At 58.5% G+C, this 27,575-nt stretch overlaps 2 protein-coding genes across 3 annotated transcripts; both read left to right on the forward strand.

Moving 5' to 3' along the window:
* Nucleotides 1–305: 305 nt before the first annotated feature.
* CCNF (cyclin F) lies at nucleotides 306–20,281 on the forward strand. Its single transcript, XM_049635388.1, has 18 exons — nucleotides 306–326; nucleotides 434–539; nucleotides 995–1,149; nucleotides 2,361–2,467; nucleotides 3,465–3,532; nucleotides 5,164–5,417; nucleotides 5,736–5,789; nucleotides 6,440–6,544; nucleotides 6,827–6,904; nucleotides 8,969–9,120; nucleotides 10,382–10,546; nucleotides 12,318–12,441; nucleotides 14,040–14,220; nucleotides 14,558–14,645; nucleotides 16,369–16,468; nucleotides 16,545–16,672; nucleotides 17,398–17,567; nucleotides 18,205–20,281. The coding sequence occupies exons 1-18, from the start codon at nucleotides 306–308 to the stop codon at nucleotides 18,696–18,698; spliced, it is 2,550 nt and encodes an 849-aa protein (XP_049491345.1). The 3' UTR covers nucleotides 18,699–20,281.
* A 1,435-nt stretch (nucleotides 20,282–21,716) lies between these two features.
* On the forward strand, nucleotides 21,717–26,202 carry TEDC2 (tubulin epsilon and delta complex 2). 2 transcript variants are annotated; one of them, XM_049637327.1, is made up of 10 exons: nucleotides 21,717–21,810; nucleotides 21,901–21,999; nucleotides 22,168–22,238; nucleotides 22,342–22,747; nucleotides 23,149–23,202; nucleotides 23,822–23,915; nucleotides 24,095–24,206; nucleotides 24,295–24,396; nucleotides 24,835–25,025; nucleotides 25,280–26,202. In XM_049637327.1, exons 1-10 carry the CDS (start codon nucleotides 21,785–21,787, stop codon nucleotides 25,415–25,417), a joined length of 1,293 nt encoding a protein of 430 aa, XP_049493284.1. In that variant the 5' UTR covers nucleotides 21,717–21,784; the 3' UTR covers nucleotides 25,418–26,202. The 2 variants fall into 2 exon arrangements, with proteins under 2 accessions (XP_049493284.1, XP_049493285.1); XM_049637328.1 differs by having other exon boundaries at nucleotides 24,838–25,025.
* The last annotated feature ends 1,373 nt before the right edge of the window (nucleotides 26,203–27,575 follow it).

The raw sequence follows: 27,575 nt of genomic DNA on the forward strand, positions 1-27,575 counted from the left end.
CGGGCGGGGGGCGGGGCAGGAGGCAGGGCCTGGCGGTCCAGCGGCGCGCGCCCCCCACCCCCCCGCCGGCCAATGGGAGGGCCGGGCGCATTTGAAAACTCAGGCGGGCGGCGGGGCGGGTTTGCGCCTGCGCGGGGCGCGTGGGGCTGACGGCGGCCGGGGGCGCGAGCGGCGGCGGCTACGGCGGCGGTGATGGGGAGCGGCGGCGGTGAGTGTGGGGCGCGGGCGGCGGGGGCGGGGGGCTCGGCGGGCTGACACGGAGCGGGGCGGCTCCAGCCCTTCGGCCCGGCGCGCGAGGCTTCCCGATGGCGCCCGCCCGGCGCGCGGTTTAAATGCCCGGCGCCGCCGCGGGGGCGGGTGGGCTTGGAGTGAACGCCCCGCGCGGGGCTCCGCACCTGTCGGGGGGCGGTGAGCGCGGCCGCCCCTTCGCTAGCTGTTACCGTGGCCGCTAAGCGAGTCCGCGTGCGACCTAGAGTCCCGGGGTCAGGAAGGTGTGGTGGTCACATCCAGGTGCTCGGTGGGCGCCGGTCACCCCGCGGGTACGTGGGGCCGTCGCAGCCCGTTAATTGCTGACCCAGGGGCAGGGCCCGGCAGGGTAGGAAGGCCTGCGGAGGGGGTCTTGCAGGGAGGCAGCGGGTAGGAGGCCAGGTGCCTGCCGGTGAGGGACTTCTTCCGTGTAGCCCTGTGTGCAAATAGAAGCAGACGTGGGCGGGGGTCCGAGCGGCTTCCCTGAGCGTGAGATGCGGGAGAACCACCCTCAGCCTTGATGCCTCTTTTCCCGGTGGCCAAGTTCCACGATTATCTGCTATTCACCATACGTGTTTATTGAATTTGGGAATGAACGGTGACGTCTGACGGAACTCAGCTACCATTACTCCCTTAATGTTGGGGAGTAGGCATGTGGCTGGTTCTTTTTGTGGGGGGGGGGGGACAGTGACTGTCAGCCCGCTCCTTTCCAGCCCATCACCCGGACCATTGTGCCGTTTTTCTTCAGTCATCCACTGCAGGTGTGCCAAGTGTTTCTGTTACCCTACAAAGCGGAGGATAAGGAGGAGACCCCGAAACCTAACCATCCTGAGCCTCCCGGAAGATGTGCTCTTTCATATCCTGAAATGGCTCTCTGTCGGGGACATCCTCGCCGTCCGAGCTGTAAGTTGCAGGATGAAAATAGCGCCAGTCGTAGCTTGCTGGTGTCACTAACCTGCTGGTTATGCCATCAAGGCTCCCTGTTCTTAAGTGTTGGAACAAAATTTTGGCCACCAAGGAGGGCAGAGGCCACAAGGGGGATGTTGTTAACAGACGCTGTGGTCCCCACTGCAGGCGAGCAGCAAAGTGGAAACATAGCATACCAAGTTTCGGTTGTGTTTGCTGCAGTGTTTATTTTAACAGTGAGATTTGTGGCAGTGAAATTCTCACCCCTCGAGAAATAAGATAGTATTGAAAAGAACACAAATATATTCTTGAGGACAAATCTCCCGTCACATGGAGCCCTGAAAGGGTCCCTGCGAGTTGGTTGACGGATGTTGGTGCAGCCTCATCCCGAGCGACTGAATCAAGGCCATACAGCAAATCTGTGGGAAAACTCCCAACAGGTACCTGTTTCTCGCGCTCCCAAAGCCACCTCCGTTGTGGTCGTAATATCCACGGGTGCTGAGTTTTCAATGGCAGTGGGAACTTTAATGCTTGAAATGCTCACCTGTGTTCAGAGCTCCCAGCCAGCCCGCTTCCTGCCTCTGTCCAGGGTGGTATTACGTTTAATTTTTTTTTTTTTAATACCTGTTTATTCTGAAAGAGGGGAGAGAGAGTGTGTGTATGTACCTGGGGGAGGGGCAGAGAGAGAGAGGGAGAAAGAGAATCCCAAGCAGGCTCCATGCTCAGCACAGCCTCACTCAAACTCACAACCCTGGGATCACTACCTGAGCCGATAAGATTTGGACACTCAGCCACTCAGGTGACTTATCGGTCTTTTCCTAGAGCCTCTGGTGACTTCTAGGCTCCGGCCATGTTCCCATGAGCCAGGCCCGAGGCAGAGGAGAGTCAGAGAAGCACAGAGCAAATGTCCATTTCCCTTTCTCCTGTTAGCATCGGTTTCCCTGACCCTTACAGACACCCTTACGGGGGTATCACCCCCTCTTTCTCACTGTTTGTACTCATTCCCCCTTCTAGTCCCACTGTGTCCCCCATTGCTCCTTTACAGCCACAGAGAAACTTGTTTCTTCTACTCGAAGGGCGGACCTTTACTGCCGGGGTGGGGAGGAACACCCCATCTGTCTGTGTCCTGTCCTCAAGAGCTCCAGGAGCCGGGCCTCCGGCAGGACCCCTGATCAGCCCCCCACCCCGCTCGCTCCCCCTGTTTGCAGGTGCATTCTCACCTGAAGAACCTGGTGGACAGCCACGCCAGTGTGTGGGCGTGTGCCAGCTTCCAGGAGCTGTGGCCTTCTCCAAAGAACCTGAAGCTCTTTGAAAGGTATCTTTGCACCCTGAGAACAGCTCAGTTTTCCCCTGTCTTTGGGCCGCCCTGGCATGCCAGCCTGTGTCCCAGGGCCTGACGTGGGAAGGGTTTCCTTCTTGCCGTCGCCTTCGCCAGCGCCTCACCCCCTCCCCCTCCCACCCAGGGAGTGACTGAGGACTGTCAGCGTCACCCACCTAGTCACGCACAGCACAGTCATTGGCCATCTGTGCCACCAGCACAGCCTGACTCATTAGTTCCTGTCGTGCTTCTGAAGGGTCTCACTTGGGCTGGGACCAGTCTGCATGACTCAGCTATAGGTCACCTGCATGTGGCAATTTCACCTAATGCTCTTTTCTTTTTTCTTCAAATCAAAACTGTGTGATTTAACTCCTACTGCATTTTGCTCCCTGGCTGATGCCATCGTCCTGCTGGAGTTGGGCCCCAGAGGGAGGGCAGAGCAGGCGTGAGCCCCTTGGCCTGTGGGCCCCGGCATGCCAGTGACCACACCTGCCACTCAGGCGTGCCAGTGGTTCCGGTCAGGCCGCTGGAGACATAAGCCACATACGGTATGGTTCATCCATTTAAGTGTGCCACACGGTGGCTTTTTATACATTCAGAGTTGTGCAGCCGTCACCACTAACTTCAGAACATTCTCGTTACCCCCAAACAAAGTCAAAATGAATAGGGGTGGACGTTAGCAGTGACTCCGTTCTCCCTGCGTTCTCCTGCCCCTGGCGACCCCTAATATGCCTTCTTGTGTATGGATTTGTCTGTTGCAGACAGTTCGCGTAAGCAGAGTTGTGCAACATGTGGCCTTCTGTGGCTGATGACTTATGCTTAGCATGTTTTTAAAGTCCATCCGTGTCACAGCCTGACGTGGATAATTGACATTCAACTGTATTACCTAAAAAGTTCTCAGTTAAAAATCAGGTGTTCTAGCTTCAAGTGATGTGGTGGCACATAAGCCGTAAGGAATGAAATCAGGTGACATTTTATGTTTTCAATGGTCTAGGGCTGCCGAAAAGGGAAATTTTGAAGCCGCTGTGAAGCTGGGGATAGCCTACCTCTACAACGAAGGCCGTAAGTCCTCGCGGGGCCGGGGCTGACCTTGCCCCACTTGGCATTGGTATTTCACTCATTTTTTAAGTTTATTTATTGATTTTGAGAGAGAGAGCATGGGGGAGGAGCAGAGAGAGAGAGAGAATCGCAAGCTGACTCCGCACCGTCAGCACAGAGCCCGACGTGGGGCTCAAAGTCACAAACTTCGAGATCATGACCTGAACCCAAGTCAGTCACGTAGCCAGCCTAGCCACCCAGGCGCCCCAGCGTGGATGTTTTAGAATAATCATGAGCCCTTCCCAGGGTCAGCATTCCGTCATCACTCTTGCCACGTCTGGCACTCTGCCTCGCCGTCTCCCCTTGGGAGCTTGTGCCCAGGGGTGCCCTGCTGTGGGACCCGCTGATCAACTTTGATTCCGTACGCATTAATTATTTTAACAAACCTTGTTTTAACAAATGCTTTAGTCCCAGTCAGCAGAGACTCAGGATGGGGGCTACTCCAGCAAGCCAGCTTCCCCCCAGCGGCCCCCCGCTCCGTCCCATTAACCCACTGCCCACGGGTAGATGCTGGCTCCTCTGCTCGGCCGCAGGTCCCCCGTGACACTCTGGGGCAGCAAGCAAAGCGTGCCTTACGCTACAGGGCATCAGTGACACAGTAGCCCAGGCTCCAGTGGAAGGCAGGTACAAGCAGGTCAGAGCCAACCTGGTGCCCAAACTCCTTCACCCCCATGGAGCAGGTGCTCCGTGGGAGAACCTGTGTGGCCCTCTCCTCTCCCAGTGCCTACCTCTTTGCTTAGCACACAGAACCAGCCTGCGGTCTGTCCAGTCCCCGCTCCCAAAGTGCATAAACATTTGGCGGTAGCCGCTATTTTTCTGTCTGTGAAATGTCTGGCATCTTGCTGAGAGGGAGCCCCTGTATATAGCTGGTTGACGGGGTCGTGACTGATAGAGACAATGGGCAGTCCTCCTCCAGGTCCGAGAGGTGCCCCTGCCCCACCCCCCTATCCCACAGTGACTCCCAGACCTAACTCACATACCATACACTTCCCCCATCTCAAGTCCAGTCTGGTGGGTTTTGGTGTATTTGCAGAGTTGTGCAGCCATCACCAACATCCAAATTTGGAACATCACCCCTAAAAGAAACACCATACCCTTTAGCTGAAGTCCAGGCTACTGCTCCCTGCAGGAGGGAGGGTGGGTGGGCATGTGACGCCTCTGTGGGGGCATCTTCCCAGACCTTCAGAACCCAGGCTTCCGGGAGGACCCCAGCCGGGGCAGGTGACCCACAGCGTAGAGAAGAAAAGGCGCGGGGTCCCCGTCTTGTGAGGCTCCGCTCTCCTTATGCACCAGCAGCTGGCGTGAGCTTTTATTTTATTTTTTAATGTTTATTTATTTTTGAGAGGGGGGGGGAGGGAATGGGGGAGGGGCAGAGAGAGAGGGAGACACAGAATCCGAAGCAGGCTCCAGGCTCCGAGCTGTCAGCACAGAGCCTGATGTGGGGCTCGAACTGGGCTGAAATCAGATGCTTAACTGGCTGAGCCACCCAGGCGCCCCTGGCGTGAGCGTTTAGACTTCCAGAAAAGACCATGGAGAGCGCTGTGCACCTGTGCTCCAGAGACACCCCTGGGTTAACACCTTGTCCATCTCCGCAGTTTCTGTGTCTGACGAAGCCCGTGCGGAAGTGAATGGCCTGAAGGCCTCTCGCTTCTTCAGTCTCGCCGAGCAACTGAATGCGGGCAGCACGCCCTTCATCTGGCTCTTCATCCGCCCTCCGTGGTCGGTGTCTGGAAGCTGCTGCAAGGCCGTGGTTCACGAGAGCCTCAGGGCAGAGTGCCAGCCGCAGGGAGCGAGTCCCGGTGAGGAACACGCATGGGGCCCGCATGCCGGGCGGTCCGAGCCGCACAGGGTGAGTGGAGACACTGGACGGTGTAAAGCCAGACGCCCCGGACAGTGGAGGTGCAGAAAACCGAGAGTGTGGGCGTGGAGGCAGGTTGCAGATGAGCCAGCGGGACAGGAAATCTCAGAGCTGGTACTCCCAGGGAGTCACGTGGGGGTTTGGGCTAGAAATGCAGGACCGAGGCTCCCGGAGGCCCGGAATCAGGCAGCGGTCCCCAGTGCGGCAGGGGTCCAGGCAGGGGCCACGAGAACGCGTAGACGGGGAAGGGTGGCCGGCTGGAAGTTCCTTTTCCGCTGATGATCACGCTTCTCCCTCCTGTCGTCTCAGACTCACAGAGCATCCATACTGCACTGCCTGGGGAGAGTGCTGAGTCTCTTCGAGGTGAGTCGATTGGTCCGTCCACTTGGACCCTGTGCTGTGTGATGTGTCCCCGGCCCCGGTGAGCACACGGAGCCGTGGACCACGGGCCCGCGCTTCTGTGCTGCTTGCCCTTCTGGTGGTCGCACACAGCGAGGACCAGGAGGCGAGCGGAAAGCAGGAGAGGCCGTGCGGGGTGTGAACCCTGAGCCGGCAGCGCCGTGGAGTGGGCAGAGCACCTGAGTGCGCCGCGGGCAGCCCCTCCCGCTCTTCCCACGGGCCTCGCTGCACTTCAGGCTTTCTGTTAAAGCGGGGAGGGGCGCTGAGAGTGAGCAAGGACAGGGAGCAGCCCTGAGAAAGCCCCCAGCGTCCCTATCTGGGAGGCCTGGTGCGCAGGGCTGACTGGCCGGTGGCCCAGAGCAGAGCTAGGGCTCCGGGGCCCAGCCAGACGCAAACGTCATCTGGGAGGACGCGGGGCCTGGGAGGCGGAGCTCGGAAGCTCGCTCTCCTGGTCATTGTCCAAAAGCACGTCTGTAGAGAGATCGCTTCTACTCCCGTTTAGTTAACTCGCTTTATTAAGTAAGAGCCACGGAGGTGGTTCCTGAGGGGTGGTGAGTAGGGTGACTCCGCAGAAGGGGTGAGAGGAGAGTGCACCGTGCTTGGGTTTGCTCCAGGATGCAGAGCGGAAGCAGCAGGCCCGGGACCTGTTTGAAGAGTCTGCGCGCCAGGGCTGTCTGGCCAGCTCGTACCTCCTGTGGGAACGTGACAGGAAGACGGACGTGAGTGGCCCCCGGGGCGGGGAGGGTGGTGTACCCATGGTGCAGGTTCTGCCAGAACGGGGGTCCTTGGGCAACTCCCGGGGCACCAGGAGCCGCGGTCGGCAGGCCGCTCCCATAGCTGCTCCCAGCGACCACAGTCGCTTGGGGGATGAGGGGCTGGGAAGAACACCGAGCTGTGGACCCCTGGGGGTGTCGGGAGGAACATGTAAGAGCCCCGTGGGTTGGTTCTGAGTTCTCCAGAGACAGCTGTATAAAAACATGGTGACTTTCTCCCGTTGACAGATGTCCGATCCTGGACGATGCCTCCACAGCTTCCGGAAACTCAGGGACTACGCTGCCAGAGGCTGCTGGGAAGCACAGGTGAGGCGGGAGCCCGCCTATCTAACTTCTTCTGCCTCCTCCCGTGGGGACCGGGGTGCCGATACCACCCGGGCTCCCATTTGTAGGCAGGAAGACTGACCCAGGGCCGGCCGCAGGCCTTATGGGAATTTAGCTCTGGGGTGTGCAGGGAGGAGAGCCTGGAAGGGTTTCCTTCATCTCTGCCCAGCACCCCGTCGCCTCCAAGCCCACTGACCCTAAGCCGGCCGTCCGGCCTCTTCATTCTTAAGTGCAGGTGCACTCCGTCTGCTAGTAACATCCCTGTCCCTCCCCAAAGTTGTCCTGGAGGGGGGGCTGTGGCCACAGATGGGGAGTCTTCTGGGAGCAGGTGGGTGTGTGGAACGTTCTCCTGTTCCTGTCGCTTGACCCGCTCACCGAGACATCAGTGTTAGAACCAGGACGTGGGGGATTTGCAGTTGGTGTCCCCCAGATGCCCTCCTGTTGCAGCCGTAAAGAATTGTTGTTGAAGACAAATCAGAGGAAGTCCCCCTTGGCCAAGCAGGTAGAAACTCAGATTGTTGTCACCCCACCAACTGACTGCTGGAGAGCCATCTGCCCTTAAAAGGGAAGATATGATAGAGTGGTAGACGGCCCAGCCTGACGTGTGACAGAGCAGTGTAATGGCTACACCTGAGGCAGTCAGCGAATTCAGAGTAAACGTGACAATGAGCCATGTGGTTTTCTTAGAAGCTCAAACTAATCAGTAAGAATGGTAGTATTCCAGTAAACGTTCAGAGGGTCTGCATACATTCCCAGAGAAGAGGAAATAGAAATAGCTGGTCAGGGGCACCTGGGGGGCTCAATCGGTTAAGCATCTGACTTCAGCTCAGGTCATGATCTCACGGTTCGTGAATTGGAGCCCCGCATCGGGCTCTGTGCTAACAATGTGGAGGTGGAGCCTGCATGGGATTTTCTCTCTCTCTGTCTCTCTCAAAAAAAAAAAAAGAAAAGAAAAGAAACGGTCAGAACCCAGGAGTGTTTGACCACACATTCAAACGAGATTGTGGCTGCTCACGTTAACGAACGATAGGTGTATAGGTATCTTTTTTTTCTGTACACGTTGAGTGTATAGCTGTTAACTTCTGAAAATACGCATTTTTAACGGTAGCAGTTTTTGCTGGCAGAGGTGCACTAGAACAACATTCCCTTAGCTGGTGTGAAAATCGGTGCAGCCCTTTCAGAGAATGCTTGGGCGGGGGAAGCAAGAGACTTTGGCACAGCCGCCCTGTGCAGGCAGGGCAAGCGCGACAACGGCTGCACAGAGATGTCCCACGAAGTAGTGAACACGCGCCAGGAAGACACTCGAAACGCGCTTCCAGGTGTTTATGTCGCAAGGAGCCGTGTTATTGTTGGGTGAGCAAAGAGATAAAACGTACGTGTGCTATGATCTGGAATGCGTGGCCACAGTTACAAATGTGTAGGAACATCTGGAAGGAAAGTGTCTAGAAATGGTTGCTAGTTAGTCTCAGGGGCCTAGAGGGTGCCAGCGGGGCCTGTGCACGACGGTGTCACCATAGCTTCACGAGAAGGGAAACTGAGGCACAGAGCGTGTTTCCCCAGCTTGCCTGCAATGTCACACAGATCCAGGTTTTAAAGCCAGGTCATCTGAAGGGCACCTGGCTGGCTCAGTTGGTTAAGCAACCAACTCTTGATTTCGGCTCAGGTCACGATCTCACAGTTGATGAGACGGGGCCCTGCGCTGGGCTCTATGCTAACGGTGTGGAGCCTGCTTGGGATCCTCTCTGCCCTTCCCCTGAGTGCGCCTGCACGTGCTCGCTCGCTCTCAAAACAAACTTTAAAAAAACACACACGAAAGCCGGATCACCTGAGCCTCCAACCAGCTTTGGCTGCTTTGCTGTGCTGACTCCATGGTGCACGTTTCGTCCCCTTTAAGACATGTTATCACGACATACGCCATTTCGAAAAGAACAGTCAAAACCTGAGGCGCGCTGTTTCCAGAGGGCTGAGATGTCAGCACCGCTGTGCACCCACAATTCTCCCCCGGCAGCCTGAGGCTTCCTGCTCACACGCCTGTGTGTCCCACAGCTGTCGTTAGCCAAAGCCTGTGCGAACGGGGGCCAGCTCGGACTGGAGGGGAAGGTCGCCGACGGGATCACGCGCCGGCTGTTCCAGGCCTCCCGTGCCGTCAGCAAGCAGCAGGTCTTCTCCGTGCAGAAGGGACTCAGCGACACGATGAGGTGAGGCCCTTGAGGGAGGGCGTCTGCTTGGGCCGGGGGCAGAGTGACCGCCGGGCACCCGGATGACGGGGCCGTCGTATGGTGTGTGTGTGTGTGTGTGTGTGTGTGTGTGTGTGGTTTTCTAAAGCCAGCGATGCCTTAGTTATCCGGGGCTTTGAAGAGCAAACATCCCCCATGTCCATGCTCCAGAGTTCCTTTTTAAGCCTCAGGATGTGTGAAAGCACGTTAAGTGTCTTTCTAAAGTGAGGGGATCCATATGCCCAGTTTTGGCCGCCAAAACTGATGAGGTGCCCCAGATCTAGCCATTTTGAAGTGCACAATTTGCTCAGTTTGTTTTCGTAACTCAAATCGTTAATGTCGCTGAGTCAGGTAAGGCAGCTTCCTCTCTGTTCCCGTAGTGGCTGGTCTAAGCCCCAAACACCTGGCGCTCAAGTGGCCTTCCTCGACCTGGAGGAAACACAGGTTCCTCTTCTTCCCCATTCTCTTCCACCACCTCGGCCCCACCCTTCCCTCCTCCCCTCTGCCTATGACAGGTGCTTCTGCCCGGCACCTGGAACATTTGCCCAGAACCCACAGCTTCATCTTCCTTTGCTCTCTCACTTCTGGTCCCTCTTTCCCCTCTGCTCAGAGACCCGTGTCTCCTCTCTTTCGTTCAGAAAGGCACTTACTCTACCGGGGTGTCCTTGCCCCCAGCCCTCCCGTGTGATGTCTCTGGCCCTGGGTTTAGCCCCTCGAGGAGGACCCTGCATCTGTCAGCTCCGTCAGAGTTGCTGGGTGCCCGAAAACCTCTGCCAGGCTCCATGCATCCTCCCCCTTTAGCTTCTTGCCGGCTCTTTCCCCGCAGCAGAGGGTCGTGAGAAATGACCCCATGGGTGAGCTGCTCCTCGGGGAGAATGTGGGTTTGCAGGAGGGCCACAGGTCTTGCTCCCTTCAAGCGACTTTTCCCCATCCCTGGGATCTTTGTCCGTCCCCACTCTACCAGGTGGACCCACCTTACCCCTGCCCTGTGTCTGGGCTCACTCGGTACCTGGCAGTGACTGTGGGAGAAGGCAGGGTACACAGATGTGTGAGCCCAGCTTCCTCCCAAGGACAAAGGTGGGAGACCTGGGGCCTGCCCCGTGCCTGAGGCTGGGACAAGTTCCTGGGTCAACGGGCAATGCTGCGGAAGACCTACTCACTCCCTCAGGACGGACGGGCCAGGCGAGAACGGGACGCTCACAAATGTGCGCCCGAGTTTCCAGGGCTGGTGCTCTCCCTGCAGGTACATCCTGATTGACTGGCTGGTGGAGGTCGCCACCATGAAGGACTTCACGAGCCTCTGCCTGCACCTGACTGTGGAGTGCGTGGACCGGTACCTGCGGAGGAGGCTCGTGCCTCGGTACAGGCTCCAGCTGCTGGGCATCGCCTGCATGGTCATCTGCACCCGGTACGGGGCCCCCGGGGCAGGGCCTGTGGGATGACACACGACAGGCTGGCCTTTCAGTGTCCCACCTCATTAGATGGGGGTCTTCATTTTAGGGAGTGCCCACACAGCATAGTTCTCCCGCGTGGGGATGGCAGACTTGAACTTTGGCGAGCAGGACCCCAGAACTGGGCCTCGCTCGGGCAGGTTCAGGCCGGGCCCCTCCTCCCCTGGCTCCTGAGGATGACATGGCACCGAGGGACGGGCCCAGTGGGTTGCCCCGGGGTCCCGAGGTCAGGGAGAGACCACTTCGCGGCAGTCCAGTTCTCAAGCCTGTGTCGTCGGACACCCGCAACTGGTGGTCTCACGCCCCCGGCTGACCCCCACCACGTAGACGGGGCACCTCCTTACACAGCTGCCTGCACTCCGGCGGCTCGGACTCTTCCAGTGGAACCATCTTCCGTTTCACCTAAACCTGCGGTCCTTCAGCCAGTACCTGTTAGCCCGCCTTTACCTTCTGAAGCGGTGTGGACAGTGATTGCACCACACATCGTGCGTGTCCTTGTTTCCCTACACCGGACACCCCCGCATGGCCTGCCGGTCCCCCTGGGCCGGGCTCTGCAGACTGACCGTCCTGCTCTGTAGACCTTGGGGGGTGAGGCACAGGTGGCCACACGCGGCGGCGTGAACTCGAGACGCCAACCTCTCTTGCTTAGTGACCCAGAGACATGGGCTCCAGGCCGATGCCGTTGGGGTAGTTTTCCCATGTCACAAGGTCACGGAGAGCCCCAGCTCCCATCTTACTCTCTGCCATCCCCCGTGACCCCTGAGGCCAGCGTCAGTGACCACTTGCAGCAACCTTGGTCACGTGGCCGTGACGAGAGCTGGAGTTGTGGTCTGTAGACCAGCATGGCCTCGGGGCCGCCAGCAGGCAGCCACACGCCAACCTTCCCCCCGCGCCCGGCATGCTCGGTGGACCCCGCGTCACCAGAGGTGGCTGAACAGACAGGCCCCGCCTTCTCATGTTTGAGCAGGATAATTACATCCTTGCAATCAGTCACCAAAATCCCGGACCACCGATGGGCCAGTGGCGAGATGTTTTTTAAGAAGATCCTAGAGGAGATGCCCCACCCCTGCTGAGGGCAGCGCCTGCCTCAGCCTCTCCCTGAGTGCTCCCTGTGCCCGGCCCCCGTTGGCCCCACTCCGGCCTCGTGCCACCTGCACTTGCAGTCCCCACACCTCCCATCTCGCTCTGTCAAGCTGACAGCAAGTGGGCCGGCTGCAGGGCCCCCAGGACGGAGCGGCCACGGGCCGGGCCCTGCTCCCTTCCCGGCAGGTCACCGGACCAGCATGCTCCCTGCTCCCTGGTGCTGCTGCAGAGGAGAGAACAGGGTGGCTGGCTGACTAGGGACACCCAGGATTCCTGCGGCCAGACCCCGTGCTGAGCACAGACCTTCAGACACCCCGCAGCTCCGGCTCTGCCGGCTCACCTGCCTTCTGGGGCTAAACTGTTGTTTATGCTCGCTCCGTAGAAGCTGCTGTCATCCTCAGGTCATTAAGAGGATCAACCGGGCAGGTCATTCGTGGGTGCCTTTCACAGAAACGCCTGCGTGCCTGGCAGCCCGGCCACTCCCACTGCCAGCCTTGGTCCCTCCTCCTCCGCAGACCCTTAGGCCAGGCCACACGACCTCTTCGGGTCCTCTCGCTCTTTGACCCCTCTGGCAGTGGGGCCTCACGTGACCGTGGCCTGCAAGGATAGCAGACTCCGTGCTCAGACCCCTTCTTGACGTTCTAGGTTCATCAGCAGAGAGATCCTGACAATCCGAGAGGCAGTTTGGCTCACGGACAACACCTACAAGTATGAAGACCTGGTGAGGATGATGGGAGAGATCATCTCTGCCCTGGAAGGGAGGATTCGAGTAAGTGGCCGTTTGCCGTTTCCTTTTTTAGTTTTATTTATGTATTTTCTTTTATTATTTATTTGTTGTTTAATTTACATCAAAGTCAGTTAGCATGTCGTGCAACAATAATTTCAGGAGTAGATTCCTTGATGCCCCTTCCCCATTTAGCCCGTCCCCCCCCACACCCCCTCCAGTAACCCTCTGTTCTCCATATTTAAGAGTCTCTTCTCTTTTGTCCCCCTCCCTGTTTTGATATTATTTTTGTTTCCTTTCCCTTAGGTTCATCTGTTTTGTCTCTTAAAGTCCTCATATGAGTGAAGTCCTATGATTTTTGTCTTTCTCTGACTAATTTCACTTAGCGTAATACTCTCCAGTTCCATCCACGTAGCTGCATATGGCCAGATTTCATTCTTTTTGATTGCCGACCAATACTCTGTTGTACATTATACCACATCTTCTTTATCCACTCATCCATCCATGGACATTCGGGCTCTTTCCATACTTTGGCTATTGTCGATAGTGCTGCTATAAACATGGGGGGTGCTTGTGTCCCTTCGAAACAGCACACCTGGATCCCTTGGATAAATACCTAGTAGTGCGATTGTTGGGTCGTAGGGTAGTTCTATTTTTAGTTTTTTGAGGAACCTCCATACTGGTTTCCAGAGTGGCTGCACCTGCTTGCATTCCCACCAACAATGCAAAAGAGATCCTCTTTCTCCACATCCTCGCCAACATCTGTTGTTGCCTGAGTCGTTAATGTGAGCCATTCTGACAGGTGTGAGGTGGTATCTCATTGTGGTTTTGATTTGTCTTTCCCTGATGATAAGCGATGTTGAGCATTTTTTCATATGTCGGTTGGCCATCGGGATGTCTTCTTTGGAGAAGTGTCTGTTCATGTCCTTTGGCCATTTCTTCGCTGGATTATTTGTTTTTTGGGTGTTGAGTTTGATAAGTTCTGTATGGATTTTTGATATAAGCCCTTTATCTGATATGTCGTTTGCAAATACCTTCTCCCATTCTGTCGGTTGCCTTTGAGTTTTGCTGATTGTTTCCTTCACTGTGCAGCAGCTTTTTATTTTGATGAGGTCCCAGTAGTTCATTTTTGCTTTTGTTTCCCTTGCCTCCGGAGACGTGTTGAGTAAGAAGTTGCTGTAGCCAAGGTCAAAGAGGTTTTTGCCTGCTTTCTCCTCGAGTATTTTAATGGCTTTCTGTCTTACATTTAGGTCTTTCATCCATTTTGAGTTTATTTTTGGGTCTGGTGTAAAAGTGGTCCAGGTTCATTCTTCTGCCTGTCCAGTTTTCCCAGCACCACTTGCTAAAGAGACTGTCTTTATTCCATTGGATATTCTTTCCTGCTTTGTCAAAGATGAGTCAGCCCTATGCTTTTTCCTTTTAAATCAGAGTTGAAGTCAGGGGAGGGGACAGGAGGAATCAAGGGCCCCTCCATGGCATTGAGCTTTCCTGCTCGGGAAGGTCCTCCTGGATCCAGAGGGCAAGAGGCCAGGGCTAGAGCTCATCACCGCCACACCCTGGTGTCCAGTGTGAACACTGGTGGGGCCAGCCACCGTGATCACGTGCCAAGACCCCACAAGACCCCACCTCCCGGTCCCGTCCAGGTCCCCACTGTGGTTGATTACAAGGACGTCCTGCTGACGCTGGTCCCTGAGGCCCCAAGAACCCAGCATCTGTGTGGCTTCCTGTGTGAGCTGTCCCTGCTGCACACCAGCCTGGCCGCCTATGCTCCGGCCTGTCTGGCCGCGGCCGCCCTGCTGCTCGCACGGCTGACCCACGGACAGAGTAAGGAGCCTACCCTCCTGTCTGCTCTTCAGCAGGAGCCAAGCCAGGGACTGGGGATTCCAGAAGGCGGGAGACGATTCTCACAATGGAGAGGGAGAACAGGCATTGCCCGTCTTTCCTGGAGGAGACACCAGAATGGACTAAAAGCCATTCTGTGGGGGTGCAATTAGGAGATGTTCTAGCTTAAGTATCTCCCACACTGTTGACAGTGAGCACACGGGCTCTGTTTGTGGGGCGTTTTTAACACTGAGCTCCAGAAAACTCCACACACAACCACTGGGGCAGTGGGACGCGAGGGGCCGTCAGAACACCCCCCCATTCCTGCTTTCCTCTCCAGCACAGCCCTGGACCACAAGGTTGTGGGACATCACCGGGTTCTCTTGTGAAGACCTCATACCCTGTGTCTTGAGCCTTCATCAGAAGTGGTGAGTCTGGGCGCCCGGCTGGCTCCATCAGTAGAGCATGTGACTCGGGCTTGTGAGTTCAAGCCCCATGTTATATGTGGAGCCTACTTCATTTAAAAAAGAATTTTTTTTTTTTAAGTGAAAGGAAATGAGTCCCCCACGCAGCTGCCATGGAGGGTGTGTCCTCAGGGATCAAGGGGGAATTCACTCGTGTGCGGGCCCACACACAGACCTTCCCGCAGCGTGCTGCCTGTCTCAGAGTTGACATTTAAGAGCGCCAGGCCAGCCGCGTTGCCCGTTTCCACAGTGATAACACTTGATGCGCGTGCAACAACTCCCAGCCCGAGCCTCACTCCACAGGTGGCAGACGGGCAGGGGAACATCGGGGCCCGCCGCCTGACCCCCGATAGTGTTAGCGTGGGACACGGTGTCATCTCGCTCAGGAGTCGGCCGGCCGCGATCGCCCCGTGCCGTGGCCCTGCTCCCCCTCTGCTCTGGTCCCCGCTCCTGACACGTGCTTATCTGCCCAAACCCGCGGCAACCTCCTCCCTCTGCCAGGCCGCACTCAGTGCCCTCTTCCCTGCATGCGGGCCTGGGGCTCTCCTGCTTTCTGCCTGTCCTCGGACACCTCTGGGATCCAGGACATCTAGACCCCAACCTCTGACCTGAGCCCCAGATCCCCCACCGGCTTGTCCGGGCCAGACACCCCCTTCCCCGGGGCTGCTGCTCCTCATAGACGGTGCTTGCTGCTGGTCCCCGCTCCAGCTGTGAGTACAGCCGTGAGGAGCCTGGCAGCATCTCCTGGGGCTGGCGTGTCCCTCATGAGTTTTCTCTTGTGCCCGCTCATAGCTGATGGGCGGGGAGCACGGGTGAAGGTCGAGGGGTCAGCATGTGTGTCTGACCCCACAGCCGCTCACACCAGGGGTGCAAACCATGCTGACCCGATACTGCCTCCCAAAAGTTGTTAGGCTATTCCCCTCCCGAGTTTTTTATTTCCCCACCAGATAAGTTGGGAACATTTATTTACAAACAAAACTTTTTTTTTTTAATTTTTTTTAAATGTTTTTATTTATTTTTGAGACAGAGAGAGCATGAGCGGGGAAGGGGCAGAGAGAGAGGGAGACACAGAATCTGAAGCAGGCTCCAGGCTCTGAGCTGTCAGCACAGAGCCCGACACGGGGCTCGAACTCACAGACTGTGAGATCATGACCTGAGCTGAAGTCGGACGCTTAACCAACTGAGCCACCCAGGCGCCCCACAAACTAAACTTTTTTAAGTGTGCGATTTGTGTTCAGAGTCGTGTGACTATCACTACATCAATTTTAGAACATCGCCTCCTCCTTCGGAGAAACCCTGCACCGCTCAGCAGTCACGCCCGTGCTGCCCATCCGTCCCATCCCTCCACAACCCCGCAGCCACTCCTCTGCTTTCTGTCTCTGTGGGTTCGCCTGTTCTGGACATTTCAGACATTTCCCAGAAATGAAATTGTACATCACATGGCCCCTTGTGGCCAGCTTGTCACCTATGTAATGTTCCTCTAGAATCACGTTCTGCATGGACGGACCACATCGGGTCCACCCCTTTGGCTGCTGCGAATAACACTGCTGCGAGCGGAATTGCTGGGTCATGAGTCACGGCACGCTTACCTGTTTGTGCAGCCGCAGGGTGCCCCATCTGCCCTCCAGGCATGCCCCAGAGCCCTGCATGTGGCCCTGCTGTCCCTCACGTGTCCCTCTGTTTGCAGCTTCCACGACGACGCCCCCAAGGACTACAGGCAAGTCTCTCTGACCGCCGTGAAGCAGCGATTCGAGGACAAGCGCTACGAAGAGATCAGCCGGGAAGAGGTGCCCCCGCCCCCACCTCCCACCCCCAGACGCCTGCCCCCGGGGCCTCATCCGTCTAACCCTGGCCTCGTTTCAGGTGCTGAGCTACGGCCAGCTGTGCGCAGCTCTGGGCGTGAAGCAAGGCAGCCCGGAGCCCACGTCCTTCCTCAGCGCAGGGGACATTCACGCCTTCCTCAGCTCTCCGTCGGGAAGGAGAACCAAGCGGTGAGTGAACCCCGTTCTGCGACAGCGCAACGCAGCATCGGCTCCTGTGCACTGGGCCTGGCTTCCCTTCTGACCGCTGCGGCTGCCTGAGGGGCTCCATTCCCCCCTTTTAGGCAGGGGGTTCCCAAGGCGTAGCAAGGAGAAGCAGCAGGTCCCGCAGAAAATGCAGCTGGGCCCGATCCTGCCCGCCTGCCACCCCACCTTCTCCCTCCGGAGCAGCTCTCTCTCTTGCTTCTTGCTTTAACCTGGCTCCCGCTCAGGGAGGAAGGTCTTGAGCCAGGGTGGACCCAGCTCAGCCTGTGGCCCCGCCACTTGTCAGACGTGTGCCGGCCACCCTGTCCCACAGCACTGCTGTCACTCTTGACCCCGCAGCTGCTGCCTGGTTACTGTCCTGGGCGCTTCCCTGGCTCCCTCCATCTCCACCCTCGTGTCACGAGCGTGCTGACACGTGTCCCCCACGTCCATGTCCTGCCTGTACCACCTGGGATAAGTTGCCCTCCCCACTTACCACCCGAGGAACTCCCGGTGATCCTGCAAAGTCCTGTTGTGCTGACCGTCACGGTGCTGCCGGCCCCGCCTCTCTGACCCTTTGACGTGAGCTTCCTGAGGGCAGACAGCCGGGAAGCTATGTCGTCCTGTCATCCCCGTGCACCGCCCGCTGGGCCAGGGCAGGCTCCCGCGCTGCGGCCCGCCGTGACCCGGCCCCTGGCTCTCCCACCTTGCAGGAAGCGGGAGAACAGCCTCCAGGAGGACAGGGGCAGCTTCGTCACCACGCCCACTGCGGAGCTGTCCAGCCAGGAGGAGGTGCTGCTGGGCAGCTTCCTGGACTGGAGCCTGGACTACTGCTCGGGCTACGAGGGTGACCAGGAGAGTGAGGGCGAGAAGGACGGTGACGGTGAGTGCCTCAGGCTCCAGGGGTGGGGGTCTCACGCCAGACCCCTGCCTCGCCTGCAGGACAGCGCGTCTGCACACAGGCAGGCGTGAGGCAGCAGAGCCCCTAGAACAGCACAGCAGGGCCAGGGTGGGGCGGGCGTCCTCTCAGCCCTTGGGGAGGAGAGACGACCTTTGTCCAGCCCCAGCCAGGCCCGTGTTGATGGAAGGACCTCACCAGGGCAGGGGAAGAGGAAGAGACCTTGCCTGGAACCCACGTAACATTGTGTGACGTGTGCCGGCCACCGCCCTTTTGGCCTCTGGGCCTTGTGCACGTCTGCAGGGCCACCTGTGGGAGGCTCCGTCCCTGTGTTTTGGGGCAGCTAAACACACAGGAACCCTAGGTCTGGCCGTTTCTGCTGACTTTCCGGTTGCTTGCTCTTGTGTCCACTGGGGATTAAGTAGATTCTTGATGATCAGTTTATTGTCACTTCCTACCGTCCCCCACGTCACCGTGAGAGGCCCCCTCCACCTCTTGCCCAAAGGAGAGAGCGGTACGGGGGGCTGTGCAGTAAGGTCCAGACACGGGCCCCTGGGAGTCCTGACTGGACAGGGGGTACTCAGTTCTCAGTGCCTCACCTCTCTCCCCACGTCTCCCACAGTGACAGCACCCAGCGGCGTCCTCGACGTCACCGTGGTCTATCTAAACCCAGAACAGCACTGCTGCCAGGAATCAAGCGACGAGGAGGCCTGCCCGGAGGCCGGTGGTCGCCAGGATGTGCGCGCCTACGTACCGGGCACCCAGACACCTCCGAGCCCGGGGCCCCAGCCTCTGCTCCACGGCAGGAGGGAGCCAGGCAAGGACAGTGTGACCTCGGGGTACTCCTCCATCTGCAGCGCGAGTCCCACAGACTCGGTGGACGGGGTCTCGGGGGCCTCCCCCCGGTCTACCTCAGTGCCTTCCCCGGGCAGTGACTCAGGCACACAGCCTTGCCGCCAGCACGCCAAGAAGCCATGTTTACAGTGTCACTCTCCAAGCCCCCTGGAGAGCAGCACCCCCCAGCGACAGGTAAAGAGGAAAAACCTATCTGCCCACAGCGAGGAGGAGGAAGAGGAGGATGAGGACGAGGAGAGGGGCCTGAGCCCTGCTTGCTGAGGCCGTGAGTGCCCGCACTTGCTGCGGGCAACGTTTGCTTGGGGGGTGGGGGGGGGGGGGGCTGCCACTGCACTAGGGAGCCTGGGGACTCCGGAGGCGGACACCGTGTGCACCCTGGTGGCTCTCACACAGGGAACTGAGAGAACGCGGGATGCGAAGTTTCCTTCTCCAGGGCAGCCCAACGTGAGCCGTCAGAACGTCTTAAGTCAGAACAGAAACTCCGATGCTTCCCTTTGGAAAGTTTAGCCTGAAAGCAATCATGCCACGCCCTGTGAAGCCCATTTCTCTGTCCCCTCTTGTGTCTGTCCTCTCTCTGGGGAACTTGAGCCCATGCCTGATGTCCCCAGCCCCACTGAGCCCCATCCCGGGAACTGACAGCTTTCACCATTGTGAACACGTGTGAGCAGGTGGCCTGGCACAGCTCACCCCCCGCATCTATGGGGTTCGGGTGACCGGAGGAGCTGACCTCTCTGAGCTCACGCACCACTGTCCTCGTACCGCCTTGGTTCCCTTCCTCCCTGGGTGGCAGGTCCCCTGCTGAGGCAGCCCGGCCCCTGCACTGTCGAGGCCTGCATGTGACCACCAGGTGGGCAGGCCCAGAGTCTTGTCAGGCCGGGCCTTGAGGTCTTGGCCCTAAGCTCCCTGCCTGCCATACTTTCAGCTCCTTTTAGAGATCCTTCTATTCCCCCAGAGTGATTGATCTGTGTCCCCAGCAGGTGGTGTCCATATGAACACCTCTCTTTGCACTGAATTTCTAGGCTATTTCTTTTCCATCTTTATTTCCATCCTTCATTTTTCTAAGATGGAAATAAAAGAAAAAGATAGAAGATATTAAGTTAAAAAGAGAGAGAGAGAGATTCCTAACTTTATTTAGGTTCAACTAAAAAAAGAAACATCTGATTCAGATCTCTCAGTGCTATCCTGACACTCTTGAGGCGGAAAGAATTTTCCCAGGGAAGTTGGACAGAAAAAATCTAAATGTCATTCGTAACATCTGAGGTGACCAGGATGCAGATGAGCGAGATTTAGAGGACCTGTCCCCCACCTGTTGGGGAGGGTGGACCTGCTGTGGGTACCTGAGGCTCCCCCAAGCCTCCACCTCCTGTGTGCAGCAGCCACAACACCAGAGGGATCCGCTTGAGCCTGACCCTGACCTCCCCTCAGCTGGGTGGACCACTGAGACACGTGCCCTGCAGCGATAGCTTTTGTTTTTTCTCAAAATGTCAGAAGGAACCACTGGGCCAGGAGTGTCCCCCAAATGCTCTTGAACTAGAACTATGGCACACAGAGGTGCCGACTCAGTGGTGGCTTTTCTGGGTGCTGTGTGTGTGTGTGTGTGTGTGTGTGTGTGTGTGTGTGTCCCCATGTCCGTGGGAGCTGTCTTCTTGCTACTGTAAAAGAATTCTGACCGCCCTGGGTGGGGCATGGTTGGAATGCAGGGACCCCGCCATTGGCATCGCAGACCTTTCCTGTCAACTGTGTGCCCCTGGGCATGTGTGAGCCTCGGCTTCCTCGTGTGTAAGCTGGGGCAGCAATACCTACCTCACAGGGGTGTTGTGAGGATTAAATGTGATAAGGACAGTGGCAGCCTAGCGATGTGTATATCTGACTGTGTGCCACCTTGTGTGTGGCCCACTGTCAAGACACAACTTGGATGGACCTGCTTCCCTGTCATCTCCCAGCCTGTACCCATAGAAGGCCACCACTCCAGTGCGGACCTGATGCCGCCTGCCCATGCTGACGCGAGCCTTTCCCTGTCCCCTCTGACCTCGGGGAGAATCTCCTTTGAGACCAGAGTGCGGTCCGCCTCCTCTGCCTGGGCACGAAAACGGGCCGCTGCCGGTTGGGGGGCTGCCCTGAGCTCCCACCCTTTCCAGCCCCTGGCTGCATGGGTCCCCCAGCTCCCCTCCTGCAGCATCTCCCTCTTCCAACTGTGCAAGGGATACCTTCCCATCTTTAAGCAACCCCCTTGATCCCAGTTTGTCATCCCTCCAGCTCCCTGAGATTTCCCAGCCCCTGCAGGGCTCGCTTTCCTACTTCTTACCCCCAATTATATTGGTCCTGCTGTCTTCATCACTCCTTCCAGCTAGCATCTATCCCCACTCTCCCACCTAGCATGTATCCCCCCCTCCTCTCAGCTAGCATCTATTCCCCCCCCCCCCACCCAGCATCTATCTCCTGACACACACACCCCAGCTAGCATCTATCCCCCCTCCTCCCAGCTAGCATCTCTCGCCCCCTCCTCCCAGCTAGCATCTACCCCCTCTTCCTCCCAGGTAGCATCTGTCCTCCCTCCCAGCTAGCATCTATCCCCGCCTCCTCCCAGCTAGCATCTGTACACACACACACACACACACACACACACACACACACACACACCCCAGCTATCCTGAGTCACTGAGGGTCCTCCATCCTGGAACTGCTTCCCGTTGCTTCTATGAGATCTGAAGCTCCACTCCTCCACCCCTCTGGATTCTAGCTCCCCTTGCACCACCCATCCTTCACCTGTCCCTGTCTAAACACACCTGCCCCACCTTGGACCTTCTTGCCCAGACCTGCTGTTCACGGGCCACAATCCCAGCTCTCCTGGACTTTCAGGAGCCTATGCTCAGGTGCCTACCTGATGCCACCTCCGAATGTCATCATATCACCAGCATGTCCAAAAGTGAACACTCCCTCCTCCCTAGCTCTGCCCCTAACACGCGTTATTCTCACCTCTAGCGACTGTTACCCCAGTAAACTGGGTCACTCGACGTCCCCTGCCCTGTGCTAGGTGGCCTGGGGTCCGCAAGGCAGCTCGGCCCCGCTTTAGAGCACCTTCAATAAGGACAGGCAAAGTCTACCGTAAGTGACCACAGGTGCCACAGTCTGTCTACCCATTCAAACCACAAGTCTGCGCATCACGTGAGGACCCTCTGCTGCCCCGGGGCCCTGCTCCGAACGGGAATGGCTGCGCGCCCGGCGGGGGCGGGGCTTGCGCTCTGGGCTCGGGATTGGGTAGTCCGGCCGGAAGGGGGCGGTCTTCTAGCCCGGAAAGGCCCGGACTTCCCGGAGGCGGCAAATCCTGAGGAGCCGCTGTTGCCTTCATGCTGCCCGCGGACTGCTCGCGCCGGTGAGACCCGCGCGCGGGGAGGGAGCGGGGCGGGAGGGGGCGCGGCGCGAGGCCCGCCGGGGTGCTGAGCCGCCGGTGCGCCCCTCCCAGGCTGGTGGCCGAGCTGCGGGACGCCCTGGACGCCTGCGCTGAGCGACAGAGGCAGCTGGAGCGGAGCCTGCGCGTCTCCCGCCGGCTGCTGCGGACCTGGTACGCGGACCCCGAGACCGCCCGGCCAGGCCTCCCTCGGGTCCTGGGAACCCCTCTCGGAGCCCCCGGACTGGGGGACCGCCGCAAAGCCAGGCGGCCCCTTTGGGGTCCCTTGCGCCTGAACCCTGCCTCTTGGCCGTGCCATGACCGTACTGTGAAACTTCGCAGGGAACCAGCCGAGACCCCGGCTCCGCAGCCAACCCCAGCGCCAGAAACCAGTGGAGAGGCCCCGTCTCCGGGTAAACTTCCAGCACTCACCTTCTCCTGGTGCCACTCCTGCTCTGTTTTCCTGACAAGCAGTGGTGAGTGACCACTGCACGCATGGGTCTTTGGTTTTTGCAGAATCCACACCCAGCTCTCAAGACCTCAAGGAGCTGGAGCTTCTGACCCAGGCACTGGAGAAGGCTGTACGGGTGAGAAAAGGCATCTCTAAGACTGGAGAAAGACACAAGGCCCTCAGCCTGAAGTCTGGGTCCGCTGCCACTTCTGCCACCACAGCCTCTGCCCCGTCCCGGCCCTCTGGCCAGGCTAGCTGTCGAGTCTCAGAGACAAAACCCCCCAGGGGCATCCAGCAGACTTTGGTGCCTGCTAGGGGCCTCCCTGAGTCCAGGCTCCTGTCAGTGGGGGATCGCACCCGTATGGGGAGAGGATCCCGAGCCACCAAGCCTGGACCAGGCCCCAGGGACCAACAGATACCCCCATCGGCTGCTCTTCAAGCCCCAGAAGCTTTCACACTGAAGGAGAAGGGGTAGGTTTCCCAGACTCTTCCCGGAGGAACTGTTGTCTCTTCTAGATCAGACCCTTGCCGGCAGCAGGAGTCTGGGATGTGGGGTGACAGGGAGGACAGGGCATTGAGCCCGATGCGGGCCAGGGGAGCCTCCAGGGTGCCATCCCATGAGACCCATGCCCCAAAGCTGGCAGGATGCAACATCACTAGGGCCTGTCCAGTAACCTGTTGTCTCATCCATATAGCCCAGGGGCTCCAAATGGGCTCTGGAGAGCCCGGGCTCTGCTCCTGGTTCCCTCTCTTCTCTCTGCCAGGGCAGACGTGGACTGCTGGCTCCCACAGCCACTCTGGAAGCCCTGTTCGGGGCTTGAGGGGGGCAGCCCCCGGAGCGCGGCTTCTCTGAGCACTGGCTTCCCTGACAGGATCCTGCTGCGGCTACCCATGGCCTACAGGAAAGCGGCTTCCCGGAACTCCCGGTAAGGCTGAGCGTCAGCTGGGTGGGGCTGGTAGGGGAGACCAGGGAAGTGTGGACAGCGGGGAGGCCGAGGCTTCCCGGCAGCGCAGGGCCTCCTCGGTAAGACTTTTCCAGCAGGCCCCTCTGCTTTGTTGGCTGGGTGGGACACTTTCCGAGATCAGCCAGGACTGCCCTCATGACCTTAGACTCTGCAGGCTTTGAAGCTAAGAGACCCCGGGTCCCCATTTGTCTTCTCTGTGGAGCAGAGAATGATGGTATCAGCTTCAGAGAGGTGTTGTGGGGGTTAAACACGACAGTGCCTTTCAAGTGTGTGCTGTGCCTGCACCCGGAGTTCTTTATCATTGTCCCAGGGAGGCTCCGGTACCAGTCGCTGCCAGCCTCTCTCCCCTTTCTCCTTCAACTGTCTCTGGGTATTTCCGAGAGTACGTTGGCTCTGTCGTCTCTTCGTGGACAGTGTCCTCTCAGTTTTCTAAGGCCTCCGGAGGTCCCTCCTGGCTTTCAGCAGAGCCAGACACCCCTAACTGGGGCCCCTCCCTGGCCCTTCCCTGCCTCCTGAGGCCCAGCTGGATGGCATAACTGCGTCCCTCTCTGGTTCCCGGGTGCCTGTGTGTCCGTCCCAGCCTGTGGGCCCAGCTCAGCTCTGCACAGACCAGTGACTCCATGGATGCCGCTGCCACCGCCAAAACCCAGTTCCTCCAGAAAATGCAGATGACTGTATTCTTGCCGGGCTTGTGGGACCCTCCACGGTGGGGGTGGGGGGTGGTCCTGGCTCTGAGCCTGGTGAGTTTCAGGAGCCACTCCAAGAAGGGCCAGAGCCATTCTGGGGCCCTGTCCTTGGTGGGAGGGGGAGGGGGGAACCTGGCCACAGAGCAGTTTCCCTGACCCGTGTCCAGTCCGGCGGGCCCGGCTCTGGGCTCAGTGCTGCAGCGGTGGAGGCCGAGGTGGGGCTCCTGCGGACGGCCTGTTTGCTGCTGAGACGGCGAATGGAGGAAGTGCTCTCGGCAGGTCAGTGGGCCCTGCTGCGTGTCTTGGGCCGGGGAGGGCTTGGGACTGTCGTGGACCTGACCTATGCTCTCCCTTGACTTTTGCATAGACCCTGCTGACTGCATGCAGGAGTACCGCTGCCTGCTTACCCTGGAGGGGCTGCAGGCCATCACGGAGCAGTGTCTCCACAGGCTGCAGGAGCTGCGTGCAGGTGAGACCCCCTCCCCACCGACACACACACCCCTCGGTATGTGCTGAAGTCTTGTCAGTGGTCGAAGTCCTGGAGCCAAAAGGCAGCGTTAACAGCTGCTCAGGAGCAAGGACACTCAGGGCAGGTCATTTCTGGAGCCCCCCCCCCCCGAACTTTCCCCCGGGCCCCGCCCAAACGGCCCCCCCCCCCCCGCCCCTCCCCTGATGGGCCCTGGCTCTGCGAACAGTCGGCTTATTTTCCTAGTCACTGAGGGTGGCGTGTGAGAAGCAGAGACATACCCGGCCCCTGGCTTGCTTCGTGTCACTGGAGATGGTTTTTCACAGATAACGAGGCTTCGTCTAGGAGGCAAACCTTTGACTTTGCACTGCCCCCCAGAGGCAGATGGGGAGGAGGTCCCTGGCTGCCACCCCATGAGTCCACCTTCCCCTGCCTTCACAGCAGTGGTGGGACAGCAGCTGGGGCCGTGGCCTGTGGGGAGACGCCCCGGAGCCTCACTGCCCTGCGGAGGAGGAACAGACCCTCTCTGGAGCCCCCAGCTTCTTCTCTACTCCAGCACCCAGGAGTTGCAGACTCTAGAGGCCCTGAGGCTGCGGTTGGCCATGCTAGACCAGCAGATCCACCTGGAAAAGGTACTTCCGGAGTAGGGGCGTGGAGACTGGGCGACGGGGGAGCCGTGGGCTGCGGTCCATCTGAAGATGGGGCTTCTGGGCTTGTGTGCATGCTGACACGGCATTGGCCCAGGGGCAGAGCTTTAGAAGGTGGGAGGGGCTGGAACACATGCCTGAAGCCCGCCCTGGAACTGCCTCACGGGCGGGCCTTCTGTGAGCCCTCCCCGGACAGGGACAGGGCCCTCCTGAGATCTTAACTCTTCGTTACCCCTCAGGTCCTGATGGCGGAACTCCTCCCCCTGGTGGGCACACAGGGGCCACACTGGCTGGCGCTTTGCCGAGCTGTGCACAGCCTGCTTTGCGAGGGAGGGGAGCGCTTCCTCACCGTCCTTCGAGATGAACCTGCCGACTGAACCTTTCCCGTGGCCGGCTGCCACCCCCGAGCCCCGTTCCCAGGCCTCGGGACCCTGGCATGAGGGTGACCTTGTTCGGACACTGAGACTCTTGGGAGAGCACTCCCTGCCCCCCACTAGTTAACAGGGACTGAGAGGATTTCCGATGCAGAGATGGTGTACCCACCCTGGGAAACCAGCTCTCCCAGGTGGGTTGAGAACAGTCCCCTGGCTCTTCCTGAGGAACCCAGGGCCCTTCTCACAGCAGCTAAAGCGAGTAGTCAGACCTCCGCTCGGCTTCGCCTTCCCCAGGCTGAGACCGGAGGCCTTTCTGGGGCTTTTTGTGGTACTTCTGTTTCTTCTCGCTTTACATCTATAAGCCACTTTTGTGACATTAACACTACTTTGGCAAGTACGTATATTGAAATCACGCTAAGATGGGACTTGATGTGTGTTTTTGCTCACCGAGGCGCATCAGGTGTATTCACTGAGAACACGTACCGAAGGGAGGGAAAGGCCACTGAAGGCGAGCAGGACTGGGGACTTCTGCCAGCATTGGCCCCAGCACACCTGAAACCCCTCCCTCCAATCCCCTAGACTGTACTGGGCTCATGGGAAAACACAAAAGCCACAAGCCTATATCAGAGTGGGAGGGCACCGCGTGGCATCTGTGCTCACCAACCCCACAGCTGTTGCTGCGGCCAGCGTGGGCACACTCCCCCCTGCCTCCCCTGCTGAAGGAATCCTTGCTTTGTGGAACAAAAAACAACTTACAGGTCAAGGTCACCACCTCTGGGTTTAAACCAGTCACAGGGTTGGGCTTACTCTTAATTGCTGCTGTGGGACTTTTAGCAAGATTCTCAAGGGCCCAGCGTTGTCCTCACTGTCATTCTGGGGTTAGTCGTTGGGAGAGGTAATTGAAGAGACGTGACCACCCGTTGACCCGTGAGCTGGATCTGGGCAGCGGGAGGCTCCTCGCCCCCTCCCCTGTCCTCGGAATGTGGGTTCCACTTGCCTCGTCACTCCCAGGGGCTGCTCCGAGGACACAGCCTTGAGGTAGTGACGTGATACTTTAAACACCTGCACGGGGTACACGGCTGAGCCCGCTGAGGGCCTCCCACGACATCAGCCTTTAAGCTCTGGTGGGCGGGTGCCACAGCCCAGGACACGTTTTGTAGGTAAGGCCCGTCTGCTTGTTGACCCCGCCACCCGCCCGGCTGGAGTGGCCTGCCTCCTCCTTCAGTCTCTCCCTGCCCTCTGCACGTGGGGGCCAGTGTCAGGTGACCCCCGGATGCTCCCAAGGAGCCTGTGCACCCACAGCAGTGGTTATTACCGCTGGGTCGGGGGTGAGGACAGATTACATAAGTGCTGGGCCCTGGTGAGGCCTGGGAGTCTGGTGTTCTTTAAGCCTTTACTGAGGGCGCCTGGGTGGGTCAATCGGTTGAGCATCTGACTTTGGTTCAGGTCACGATCTCATCGTTTGTGAGTTCAAGGCCAGGATCCGGCTCTCTGCTGTCAGCATGGAGCCGGCTTCAGAGCCTCTGTCCCCCTCTCTGCACCTCCCCCGCTCATCTCTGTCTCTCAAAAATAAGCATTATATTAAACAAAAACCGTTACTGATCACCTACGCAGAGCACAATCCTCAGAGCTGGGGCATTGGCCCTTTGTGTGGACAGCGATGAGCAATTAGGGAATAAAACCAGCCTCTGCCCCAGGGGGATCCAGACCCAGGAAACCCCTGGAGATGCCCCGGTTTCCTGAGAGCCGATGAGGGGTAGTAGGTATGGGGGAAGGACCGAGTGATGTTGAAGCAGCCTCAAGATAGCTCTGGGCCGCAGCAGGAAGTCCTTCTTATAAAAGCCCCCACAGTCCCACAGGCCAGAAACCTTGAACATGGAATGCCAGGTTTTGTGGCCTGCTGGGAACCAGATGATAGACCAATGTAGGAAACCTAAACCACTCCTCATTGTACTGAGGGGCCTCTAGGGACTGGAATAGCAATGTCCACTGCCCAGGGCAGGAACAGAGAAGGGAAGCCAAGAGATAGGGAGCCTGGGGACAGCCACCCCCCTCTCCTGACCACTGTCATCACTGTCTCCAGAGCTCATGCCCAGTTACTCTGATCTTGAGGAACCCTTCCTATCCAGGGTGAGTCCCACCACCACCCTGTCACTGGCCA

The sequence above is a fragment of the Panthera uncia genome, chromosome E1 (assembly GCF_023721935.1).
Source record: "Panthera uncia isolate 11264 chromosome E1, Puncia_PCG_1.0, whole genome shotgun sequence".
Taxonomy (NCBI): Eukaryota; Metazoa; Chordata; class Mammalia; order Carnivora; family Felidae; genus Panthera; species Panthera uncia.

Bases quoted from the DNA above. Each gene is read 5' to 3' on its own strand.
- CCNF (XM_049635388.1), top strand. From the start codon at position 306: ATGGCGCCCGCCCGGCGCGCG. The intron at 540-994 runs GTACGTGGGGCC...GTTTTTCTTCAG, and splicing joins GGGCGCCGGTCACCCCGCGG to TCATCCACTGCAGGTGTGCC. The intron at 14,646-16,368 runs GTGAGTCTGGGC...CTCTGTTTGCAG, and splicing joins TTGAGCCTTCATCAGAAGTG to CTTCCACGACGACGCCCCCA.
- TEDC2 (XM_049637327.1), top strand. From the start codon at position 21,785: ATGCTGCCCGCGGACTGCTCGCGCCG. The intron at 22,000-22,167 runs GTACGCGGACCC...GAAACTTCGCAG, and splicing joins CGCCGGCTGCTGCGGACCTG to GGAACCAGCCGAGACCCCGG. The intron at 23,203-23,821 runs GTAAGGCTGAGC...TGTCCGTCCCAG, and splicing joins GCGGCTTCCCGGAACTCCCG to CCTGTGGGCCCAGCTCAGCT.